Genomic DNA, 12789 nt, shown 5'->3' with positions numbered 1-12789 from the left:
GGATTATTTTCAGTATTTCACATTCTTATTAATAAGAGCTTTTTATTTATTATATCTCTAATTGTCTGGTTAATGGATCCTTTAAATCTATGGCAATTCTCCCATTTACTTCATTGTTCATTAAAAATGCCTAAATGGCAGATAAATTATACAAACATAATTTAAATAAAGGGAATAACATTAACATAAAAATTATATTTGATTTCTATTTCTGGTAGTCAGAAACAAAAATTGTAAGTCATCAGCTTTCATACTGAGCTTCATATTAGGATTTTTATCAGAAAGGGGTGACTTCACAGCTGAGGAGGGATGTTGTATGCATATCACTTGAAGAAATATCACTTGCAGAAATTTGAAGCTGTGATTGAGACAGTAAAACATATTTATCCCCTTTAATGTGTTATAGTAATGCACTAAAGGATTAGACTCCCCTTGAGTATTTTGTGACCATTTTAAAAATCAGAGGAAATAAAAGTGTTGCATATGTTTTTATGTTTAATGTTTATATGTAAGTAACTTACAGAATGAATGAAACCACACATCCCTGAAGTGATACCTTTGACTAGATGGCTGTCTAGAAACTGAGCACAGATTCTGTTTTTATATGTCTATCACAACAAAAGAGCCATCTGAAGCCTTACAGAACTTTTTTTTTTAAGGTTATTTTGAATACAGGAGCAAGTGCCTGGCAGAGGAACAAATATTTTTCTACGTAGTCATCACCATTAGCTATACATTTTTGCCAGCGATGAACAAGAGCCTGCATGCTGCTCTCATAAAAATCAGCATGGCCACCTGAAACGTAGCTTGTCTGTCATGTCACTGTTGCCACTGCTGAAATGCACCACCCGCCACCTCACTGTGCTCACATCCACTGTTTGGGTCTCCAGAAATGTTCAGCATGCATCAATGAATGTCAATGGGTGCCTTTTTTTCCACAGGGAAAATTCAATTAAACACCTTTACTTCCTATGTACTTCCATGTCAGATGCCATTTTGTCAGACTACTCTTCTGCTGCAATGTGTCGAATGGCAACAAAATGTAATGGAATATTGGTGGGAAGGGTCAGCTTCTACTATCATACCACCAACATCCACCTCTGACATCGTGAGCCAACATAATAAAATAGGAATCATTACTTTCAGAGCACTCCTTGTGTGTTCCACATGAAGACAAAACGAAGTAAGAAATCTGCAAGAGTAATTCTAAATTTTCCATAGAGGTCTGAATATGAAACTGGAAGGATAGAAGAAATATCCATAGTCATCAATTCTTGGTATTTCAAAAAATCTGCTACTAGGTTATTCGTTCGCTATTCATTCACCATCTGCCATGCCTCTCTTTTCTGCTTATATTGTTGCTAAACTGTTTCCCTAGTTTGACAGTAGCAGAGAAAGAGTCATTGTGGCATTTGTACACCTGATGAACAGAACAGTGGATTATTCGATTAGGGTATTTAGAAATTAAAGAGGATTACAAACCATCCAGACAGATTAGCTATCAAAATTTAAAACAGTACAGATATGTAACTTTTTGAGTCCTTGGCTAGATGTTTGGAGACTGGTAGGTATTTCTTGTAATTGAGTGGTCTTTCTGTTTCAGTGAGTAAATGCGTTTCATATAAATGAATATAATCTTCAATAGCATGAAATTGAAATCTACTGGCTTATCTATTGGGTAAATTATTAAGACAATCATTACAATTAGAGGAGCTTTCTGTGGTTTCTGTTTTGTCAGACAGCCCAAAGTTTCCTCTTTGATTACTCTGTGAATGTTATTAAGGTCATTCAAAATGCTGTTTCTTAGTTGTATCAAGGAACACTTACTTTCTCAAAGCACTTAAAAAGCATCTAAGAACTTTGATTTTCCAAAATGTCGATTGCTTACTTTTTTATGAATTAGAGGAATTTCTCTCTATTTTTGTAGGTTATTATTGCAGTTACATAATATTAAACTTCATTCTACAGTCAGCCACATAGAAAGACAAAAACTTTGGATCTTACTTTGTGGCGCGCAATGATAACACCCAAACCTTTAAAAAGCCTTAACAGTAAAAAACTGCTTGAGGCCTTTAGAGATAATGTACTGTCTTTCTTCTACATTGTAAAATGGTATGTTATCTTTTTGACAGATTCGTTGCTAACTGTCCTTATTCAATACAGATAGAATTTTCAAGAATTCCTAAACTACATATACAGTTTTGATATTCACTTGCCAAATATATCTTCCAGTAAATTTCCAAAAATGGTTGAAGGAGCTGAGTGTTCAGTTGATTTTAACCAAATAATTACATTTTAAGAATAAGCTGATGCTAGGAGGCCCAAGAGACTAGATTTTAGCACACATCCTCATGAAAACATAAATGTTTTCTAAAGTTCTCCTGAATATGAGGAAAAATGATTAGAGAAATTCTTGTTGCTGTGGTGTAAACACGTTCTGATAAAGATGCCCTTGTTCTTTTTTCAGTCTTCTCTTTTATCATAGTTATACCTAGAAGAGACCTTCAAAGTTCCTTCATCCTTCCTGTGCTCCAACCAGGACCAGTAGACCAGTACTGACAAATGTTTATTTACTTTTTTCTTACTATCTCCAACGTCAGGCACAAAGCAAGATGTTGAGCACCTCCTTCCTCATGCCATTAACACCTTTTTCTCTATATCTAGTCTGAAGCTTTCCTGTTGTAACTAAGGTTTTTTGTGTTCAACACAAAACTCGGGAAGGATTATATCTTCCTGACCAATTTACCTGGAGATTGTTACCAACTACCAATCTTCTCCCTAATTTATTTATTCTTTCTTCACAGATCGTAAAGCTAATAAATATTCTTTAGAATAGCTCTAATCAGGGTTTACAAAGTCAGTTATTCATAGCTGTGAAAATACTTGTGTACTTCACAAGTACATAAGGAGTGAAAGAAAGGATGCTAAACTTATTACAAGAAAACATCCAAAATAAGTTGTCCGCCTGTCTTGAAATGAGCCAAGTTTCTGTGGCTATGCATTGGTAATTCTGATCAATGTTAAGTTCCCTATCTGGTGTGCAAATTCTGATGCTCATGGCCTTTTCTTAAAATGGATGAAAGAGTTCCCATTCTTTTGTTCTAATTAAGAAAGGTAGACTTGCAGGAGCAGGTGGAGAAAACAGTGTACAAGTGAAATTCTGCCATTTTTTAAAAAGTAGTCTTACAAGGTTCTGCGTTTTCTATCCTCCAACTAATGGCATCACTATCCATAGCAGTATTTCTATGTTTAAAATTAAATGTTTTGAGAACTATTTTGCTAGATGAGGACAAGAAATCTCAGAATTTTTAAGATGAAGCAGCTAATTGCTCTTTCCAAAAAATAGTTATACCCACATGATTTTAAAAAGTGTTGTGTCTTTTGCACTTCAGTTCAAGAATGAAACCAAGAATCTAAAGTTCATAGCTCTCCTGGGAAGTCTCTAGAGAATTATTTCCTAAAAATCAAGGGAGCCACTACTTGTCATGGCAAGGCTCTCATTTTTCATGAATATAGTTTAATACGTCACAGTTTTATCATAGTTTCCTTGTGTACAACATTTTGAAATTTCATTGTTTAAAGACAGCACGTCTTGAGCATATCACTAAAATTTCTTTGAACATAATCAGAAGAAAAGGCCTAGAGGCTTCTTCCATACATTTAAATGTTTTCTTTCTCTTGCAATTGCACCTTTTTACTATGTGCACATAATTAAATATACCTTTTGACAGAAAGTAGTGAAGGCAGTTCACTCTTTCTTAGTCAGTGCAATGACAAAATAACTCCAGTACAGCTATTCATGCAGAAAATTTCTGTTAGTCTATTGTGTATCCATTCAGATTACATATAAAACAGCACATCCTTCTAATTCCAGTAAACATTGTTTTTATATATCCTTCCCCTTGATAAATTTCAAGCCTGTTAGTATTCTAGTCTGTCAACGGTTTACGGGCTGGTTCGGCCCGGTTCCGTGACTAGAAGGGCAGAGGGATCCGCGGATCTGCGCCCCCGGAAAAAAGAAAATAGGGGACCCCAAAATAATTGAAAACAGTGGCAACAATCTGAGGTAAAACAAAGTAATTTACTAAATATGGTATCAACAGAATTTTATAAGGAGAGAGAATGTGAAATTGATGGTGGATCGGCCTTACCACAATGCTGAGATGAGAAGCGCAGGCAGAGAAGCGCAGGCGAGAAGCGCAGGCAGAGAAGCGCAGGCAGAGAAGCGCAAGCAAAGCAGTGCAGGCAAAGAAGAGAGCATCAGGTGACCTTGCCGGGAGTTATATCTCCTCGCTGACCGCAAAGCCCCCTGGGGAAACGTAGCTCTTCTTCTCCTCTGGACAGGCACCCGGAACTTGAGCATCAGCAGTCAAACCCCCAGTGCATTGCATGATGTTATGATGTGGAATACTGATAATGAAAAATCATGAAACCATGACATAGTCATAGATTAGAGTGACGTAGTAGCCTGCCTACCTCATGCAATTTAGACTTTTTTCTTTCCTTTTATTCTCGTTCTCCAGCTGTGGAGTTAGCTATACTGAGACAATTCAATACAAGCTTATGTAATTTCTTGCTATGTTTATTAAAGTACAAAATGGAAAGGAGGGTATAATCCATTCACGAAGCAATTTGAAACATCATGTTGCTGCAGCTATTTCTATGGTGGCCTAGGCTGAATGATAGAATTATTTACCCTACAGACCCTATTGATCTTATATACCTGCTGCTTGCCAACATCACCAATATTTAATGTTGCAGATATCCAAAATGATATGGTTCATTTTCTTCATGTTCACAACTATGCTTGCTTTCAGACTTACGTCTATATATCTCTCTTTTTCCTCAGGTAATGCATTTGTGGTGAGCCTGGCTTTGGCTGATCTGGTGGTCGCCTTGTATCCATACCCACTGGTGCTCCTAGCTATTTTCCACAATGGATGGACTTTGGGTGAAATGCACTGTAAAGTGAGTGGCTTTGTGATGGGACTAAGTGTAATAGGCTCTATTTTCAACATCACTGCAATTGCAATTAACCGATATTGCTATATATGTCATAGCTTTGCCTATGACAAAGTGTATAGCTGTTGGAACACAATGCTCTATGTCTCCTTAATCTGGGTATTAACAGTAATTGCAACTGTGCCAAATTTTTTTGTCGGCTCCTTGAAGTATGATCCACGTGTCTATTCATGCACGTTTGTTCAGACTGCAAGCTCCTACTATACAATTGCAGTTGTGGTAATTCATTTCATTGTCCCTATCACTGTCGTGAGCTTCTGCTACCTTCGAATTTGGGTCTTAGTGCTTCAAGTTAGAAGACGAGTCAAATCAGAAACAAAGCCAAGACTGAAACCAAGTGACTTCAGAAACTTTCTTACCATGTTTGTGGTTTTTGTGATTTTTGCCTTTTGCTGGGCACCTCTAAACTTCATAGGACTGGCTGTAGCCATCAATCCTTCAGAAATGGCACCAAAAGTTCCTGAATGGTTATTCATTATAAGCTACTTCATGGCCTATTTCAACAGCTGCCTTAATGCAATAATATATGGACTTCTTAACCAGAATTTTCGGAATGAATACAAACGTATTTTAATGTCACTGTGGATGCCAAGGCTTTTCTTCCAGGACACATCCAAAGGAGGAACTGATGGACAGAAGAGCAAGCCCTCTCCTGTTTTAAACAACAATGACCAAATGAAAACTGATACCTTGTAAAGGGGTGATGGTTAATACAAAAGTTTGTCACAGAAAACTCCAATGATAGAGTTGCAATGTTCTAGTCATTCTTGCTGACTCTGTGGGACCTTCCACTTGAATGGTACTTTGTGACTGGAATACTGTCTTCTTGGTAAAGCACATTGCTCATAATTCATAATTTATACAAGATATCAATTAAAAATACATTTCAAAATTAAAGCAGCAGATGAGTGCAAACTATTTTGGTTTTGAGAGTTGAATTCAACTTCAAGGCACATGAGGCACGTTTTTACTCCTGTAGGAACCTGGCATGCTTTATTCAAGGTTAGGATTCGGTTCTCAAAAGATGCAGCAAGGGTTCTTGTCTATGGGCACAGCAGCTCATCAAGACTACAAAGTGATATTTTATGTTCAGTGATACAGAGCCAAAATCTCATCAGTGGTGCCCAGAGCCAGGACAAGAGGCAATGGACACACACTGGAACACAGGAGGTTTGCTGTAAACACCAGGATGCACTTCTGTGTTGTGCAGACAATGGAGCACTGGCACAGATTTCCCACAGAGGCTGTGCGGTTTCCTCCTTGGAGATTTTCCAGAGCTGCTTGGAGATGGTCCTGGGCATCCTGCTCTGTGTGTCCCTGCTGGAGATGTGGTTGCATCAGATGGACCCAGAGGTCCCTTTCCACTTCCACCATTCTGTGATTCTAAGAGAAGATGCATCAGATACTCTGTTTTCCATACATAAGACAAATATCAGATTTCTGCGCAAGTACTGGTGGTAGTAATAGTGTCTATGAATCATACTTATGAATTGGAAAGAAGACCATTGGTGTGAAAGTAAATATTAACATCAAAGCCTTTCCTGACCAGTTTCTTCTTACATGCATACACTGTATTTCCCTATTTCATGATAACGTAATATATTTTTTTTATCTTACATATGTACTTCAGGTAAAATTCTTTCTTGAGAAAATTGAATTTTCATTGTGCTCTGTTTATTTACCTCAAAATATACAACTAAAGTAACTTGATGCACTTTAACATAATTGCCACATTTTCAACAGACTGGAAATTGTGGCATATGTCCTGTAGTAATCTGGAATAGCAATTGGACACCAGGCATGATAGCTCAGATTGCCTCAAGTGACAGTAGACACTAGTGAGTGACTGAATGAAAAAGCCCTTTTAACTGTAATGGCAGCTGAGATACTTGCCTCATATGTAGACATCTAGTCTTGAATAAAATCCACCTTTGTTGTCTAATCTAATGTAAGTTTCAACTTTCCCTATGTAGAGAATATCTATCAGCATAGATAGGATCCCTTTCATCTATGATAATCATGCATCCAAAGATGTGATGAATTGTTCCATGGTGGTGCTGGTCTCATTGATTGTGGAATATTTATTTACTAGTTAAAGCTAGTAAAGTTTGGGTAGTTATATCAGAATTTGTCTTGCCTAATTTGGGATTTCTCCCGTGTAGGTTTTGGTACACATTCAAGTCTCTAAATTCCTACTGCAGTCCATGGAGGCCTAGGAAATAGTTCATTTATCTTGGAATAGCTTTCCTTATTGGTCAGAGGAACTGACTGACAGACCTCACAATGTCTTCATTGATTGTAACTGGGATCAGGTAGCTCATATGTAAGCACATTTCAGACAAAGGTAATCTCAATCCCATCATTAGTATACCTACAGTTCATATTTACACAGTTCATATAATGAAATTATGATTCTGAACTTTCTTTCCACTCAGCTCAAATTTATATTGGGTTTCACCTTTTTTAGGTAACAGTGACCGTACAGGTCAGATTATAGAGTGCATTATACCTTGCATCACTGCAGTCACTTACACAGTGTGATTTGCATTATCTCAAAATCAGATTTTGGGTCTGTGTGCATGCACACAGTGAATAAAGTTATCTTATCATTAGTTCTGAAATGCACATTACTTTTAGTAGCACTCATAGAGGAGAAGCAAGAAGCCAATCAGCTTTTATTTCAATTTCAGGTATTGAAATAGGAAAGAAGGCTGCTGTCACACCAGTTTGTATGAAAAATATTTCTGTTGTAGTTAATTTGTGCAACAAATACACTGCTAACAAAGATCTTAAACAAAGTCCTTTTTTTACACATACAGAAAAACTTCAGTGAAGCACCATATTTTAACTGTTTTACTTGCTTGCCGTGTAAGTTGCGGCAACATAGCAAATGAGATGATTCTTCTAGTTTCATTCATGTTAATCAGCTAATTCCTGATGATTTCTGAAGTTCAGTACCCTAGGCCTCGTAAACTAGTAGCCTGATGAACACTGAAAAGTCTGAACAGGTATATGAGAGATCTAAATATTTTCTCTACATTACAGATCTAGGGGTTTACTTAATCCACTACCAGTAACAGTTAAACAATTAGGACCTATGATTATTTTACAGGTAAATTCAGAATCTTCAGTGGAACAACTTCAGCCTGGTCATAAAAATGGCTAAAAGTATCAGTCACTAAAATGTAGGTTCTTTGAACACAGTTTTGTAAGTCTGGCAGTTATGATTTTTGTATGTACTGTTTTTGCTTATAACCTCCAAATTAATGTCCTGAAGAAATAACTAATATACCTGATATACTTATATAATATAAAATAATATACATGAAACTTGTCCCAGAGGACATAAGAAGTTTCAAGAGTCTTGAAAACTTGTAGGAATGGACATCAAGTTTTCTTCATTGACAATTTGGCTTTTTCTGACTTCTCTGAGTACTCAAAATTTGTTGTCTGAACTTGCACATGAATTAGTCTTAGAAGTGAATTGATCAATCTTGGTTTATCACGTGATAACTCAAATAAAAATAGTCCAAAATTTTTATCAAATTCCTAATGTTGTTTTAGCTCAATAAAACACCATAACCAATTGCTTAACCACAGAAGTGAGCAGCTATCATTCTGCATATTCATAAGAAGCAAATCTGAAGTCTTTATGAAGTTATTTTACAAATTATCATTGTATATTAAAAATGAAAGATCATTTACAAGAGTCCCTGTGCAGATACTTCCTCAACTATCCTAATGGAAGTTTATGCTAATAATCATTGAATCGTAGAATGACTCGAGTTGGAAGGGACATTAAAGCCAATCCAGTTCCAATCTCTGCCATGAGATGTTTGCCCCCCACCTTTTCAGGATGCCTTGGACCCCATGAAGCTTGGTCCTGGACACTTCCAGGAATGGTGTACCACAGCTTCTCTGGGCAGCCTGTGCCAGTGCCTCACCACACTCAGTAAAAAACTTCTTCCTAATACGTAACGTAAGTCTCCCCTCTTCCAGATTAAAACCTTTCCCCCTTGTCCTATCACATCTGCTTGTGTAAAAAGATTTCTCTTCTGTTTATAATCTCTGTTTAAATACTCAAAGGCTACAATGAAGTCTCCCTGACACTTCCTCTTTGCTGGGCTTAACAAGCCCATCTCCATTAGCCTATCTTCATAAGAGAGGTGCTCCAGCCCCCTGAGCAGTTTCTTGGCCTCCTCTGGGCTCTCTCCAAAAGCTCCACATCTTTCCTATGTTGGGGGCCCCAGACCTGGATGCACAAGGGCAGAGCAGAAGGGGACAATCACCTCCTGCAACCTACTGGCCATCTCTCTTTTGATGTAGCCCAGGTTACTGTGGCCTTCCAGGCTGCTAGAGCACGCTAGTGGCTCGTGTCCAGCTTGTCATCCACCAAAACTCCCAAATCCATCTCCACAGGGCTGCTCTCAGTGAGTTCTTCTTTAGACTGCACTCACATCTGGGATTGCCTTGACCCAAATGCAACATCTTGCAGTTGGCCTTGTTGAACCTCACTTGGTTCATGTGAGACCACTTTTCAAGTGTGTTTAGATCCCTTTCTATGGCATCCCTTCTTCTGTCATATCAACTGCATCATACAACTTGGTGTCATCTGCAAACTTGCTGAGGGTGCACTTGATCCGATCATCTATGTCCGTTGATAAAGATGCTGAAGAGCACTGGTTCCAAAACAGATCCCTGGAGGACACTATTCATCACTGCTGTCCACCTGAACATAGAGCCGTTGACAACAATCTTCTGGTTGCTATCACCCAACCAATTCCTTATCCACTGAATAGTCCACCCATCAAATTAATTTCTCTCTAACTTAGGGAAGAGGACAGTGCATTGTTCAGAGAAGGACGTATTTCCATATTTAATATTTTGTCACAAGTGATAGGAATTCATTGAAATAATACTTATTATTAGTGGATTCTACTACCATGACTTTTCCTGAATGAGATCCTGCTCTGCATGGTGTCCACAAAATAAATTGAGATATTTAATGTGCCAGACACTGCTACTGAATGAGTCCTGGACATGTGAACAATAATTCATGTCTGTTAAAGTAAGCTTTTGTACCAGGCATTACTGCACAGAACTGAATTTGATTTAATCTGAAAATCAATCCAGTGCATAAAATTTAAATTAAAGTACATGGATGCCGAAACCTCTATAGGTGGCAATGTTTTACTTTTCTCTATAGCAATGTATCCACTTCTTACATAAAATACTTGCAAATTATTTTTTTCTCTTTACTTATTGCAACTCAAAATCCATTTTCCCTCGATTTATATTTGAAAGAAAAATATAAATGTAGTTTAAAATAACCCATCATTCATAGAGGTTATATACTTATAACACAATATGAAAGTATATTGAGGAAGAACATACTTGCCAACATGACTCCCATCTACAAGAGTTGTAAGGAAGATCTGGGTTACTGTGGGCCCATCAGCCTAACCTCAGTGCCAGGAAAAGTTACGGAGCAGATTATCTTGAGTGAGTTCACACAGCACGTGCGGGAAAACTGGCGGATCAGGCCCAGCCAGCGTGAGTCCAAGAAAGGCAGGTTCTGCTTGACTAACCTGATCTCCTATAATTGAGTGACCTGCCTGGTGGATGACAGAAAGGCTGCTGATATATTCTATCTAGAATTCATCAAACATCTGACATTGTCTCCCAGCTGGCAGCCCGTGGCTTGGACAGATACACTCTTTGCCGGGTGGAGGACTGGGTGGTGAATGGAGTTAAATCCAGCTGCTGTCCAGTCACAAGAGGTGTTCCCCAGGGGTGGGTACTGGGGCCTGTGTCATTCAGTATCTTTATTGATGACCTGGATGAAGGCATTGAGTGCACCCTTGGTAAGTTTGCAGATGGCATCAAGATGGGAGTAAGTGTCAATCTTCCTGAGAGTAGGAGGGCCCTGCAGAGGGATCTGGACAGGCTAGATAGCTGGTCTGAGGTCAGTGGGATGAGGTTTAACAAGATCACGGACCAGGTCTTGAACTTTGGCCACAACAACCCCAGGCAAACCTACAGACTTGGGGCAAAGTGGCTGGAAGACTGTGTAGAGGAAACAGATCTGGGGATACTGGTTCACACTTGGCTGAACATGAGCCAGCAGTGTGCTCAGGTGGCCAAGAAGGCCAATGGCAAGCAGGAGGAGGTAGGCAATCATCCTTCTGTACTCAGCCCTGGTGAGGCTGCTCTTTCAGTACTGTGTTCAGTTTTGGGCTCCTCACTACAGGAAGGACATTGAGGCCCTGGAATGTGTCCAGAAAAGGGCAATGAAGCTGGTGAGGGGTGTGGAGCACAAGACTTATGCGTCTCTGTGGGAACCAACCTTGGTGATTCTACAATTAAAAAAAAGAAGTTTGCTTTCTTTTGTAAATAATTTATTCTAGGTTAAGTACCACATTAACTGCATCAAAAAAAAAGATACTTGGAAAACAACAACTAGAGCTGAAGGTTGAAACTGCAATGAATGTGACCTTCTGTGTTTTCTTCTGGACCTGGTCACAGAGTTGGGCTGTCACACTCTCTAGCTCTAGAGAACAGCGTTCATCCCAGTTCAGGATTTCAATCTTTGATGACTGTTGAGAATATCCCATGGAATATTTTTGGTGTCTGCTCACAGAAAAGTTAATTTCAAGGTCCTGTGCAGACAAAACTCCAAACCCTAACTTTAACAACCCTCCACTAAATCATGTCCCTGACAACCACATCCAAATGGTTTTAAACACATCCATGGATGGTGACTCAACCATCTCCCTGGTCATCATTCCAGTGATTAATCACTCTTTCTGTAAAGACATTTTTCCTAATAGCCAAACTAAACCTCCCTTGGTTCAACTTCAGGCCATTCCCCCTCGTCCTGTCACCAGTGAGGAGAGACCAATCCACCAATCCAGCTCTCACTGCAATCACCTTTCAGGTATTTGAAGAGAGCAGTAAGGTCTACCCTCAACCTCCACCAGACTAAACAGCCCCAGTTCCTTCAGTCTCCCCTTGTACGGCATATTCTCCAAGCCCTTTACAAGTCTTGTTCCCCTTCTTTGGGCCTGCTCCAGCATCTCTCCATTTCTGTACTGAGGTGCCCAAAACTGAACACAATACTTGAGATGGGGCCGATGTACTCACCAGTGCCAAGTACAGGGGTAGGGTGACTTCCTTAGTCCTGTTCACCACTCCTGATACAAGCCAGGATGCCATTGGCCTTCTTGGCCACCTGGGCACACTGCTGGCTCATATTCAGCCTACTGTCCATCAGTACACCAAGGTCCCTTTCCATTAGACTGGTTTCCAGCCACTCCTCCCCAAGCCTGTAAGATTGCCTGGAGTTGTTATGTCCAAAATGCAGGACCTGACATTTGGCCCTATTGAAAATAACACAGTTAACCTTGGCCCACCAATCCAGTCTATCCAGGTCCTTCTGTAGTGCCTTTCTCTCCTCAGGCAGATCAACACTTCCTCCCAGCTTGGTGTCATTTCCAACCTAATGAGAGTACACTCAATCCCCTTGTCAAGATCATTAATAAAGATGTTAAAAAGAACTGGCCCCAGTGCTGAGCTCTAGAGCTCTCATGACCAGAATTCCATAAGCCTGTCCTTGTAGGGAAGGTGCTCCAGCCCTCTGATCATCTTCGTGACCCTCCTCTGGACCCACTCCAACAGCTCCATGTCCTTCTTGTGTTGAGGACTCCAGAAGTAGATGCAGTACTGCAGGTGGGGGCTAATGAGAGCAGAATAGAGGGTCAGAATCTC

The 12789-nt window shown here is 39.4% G+C and overlaps 1 protein-coding gene across 1 annotated transcript; it reads left to right on the top strand.

Annotated features, from left to right (window-relative positions):
- The first annotated feature begins 4376 nt into the window (after positions 1 to 4376).
- On the top strand, positions 4377 to 10215 carry LOC104909381 (melatonin receptor type 1B). Its single transcript, XM_010706129.2, has one exon. It carries the CDS (start codon positions 4753 to 4755, stop codon positions 5716 to 5718), a length of 966 nt encoding a protein of 321 aa, XP_010704431.1. The 5' UTR covers positions 4377 to 4752; the 3' UTR covers positions 5719 to 10215.
- Positions 10216 to 12789: the final 2574 nt, after the last annotated feature.

Source organism: Meleagris gallopavo, chromosome 1, assembly GCF_000146605.3.
Source record: "Meleagris gallopavo isolate NT-WF06-2002-E0010 breed Aviagen turkey brand Nicholas breeding stock chromosome 1, Turkey_5.1, whole genome shotgun sequence".
In the NCBI taxonomy this organism is placed as follows: Eukaryota; Metazoa; Chordata; class Aves; order Galliformes; family Phasianidae; genus Meleagris; species Meleagris gallopavo.
The sequence above is the reverse complement of the archived record's forward strand: the minus strand, read 5'-3'. Positions and strand labels throughout refer to the sequence as shown.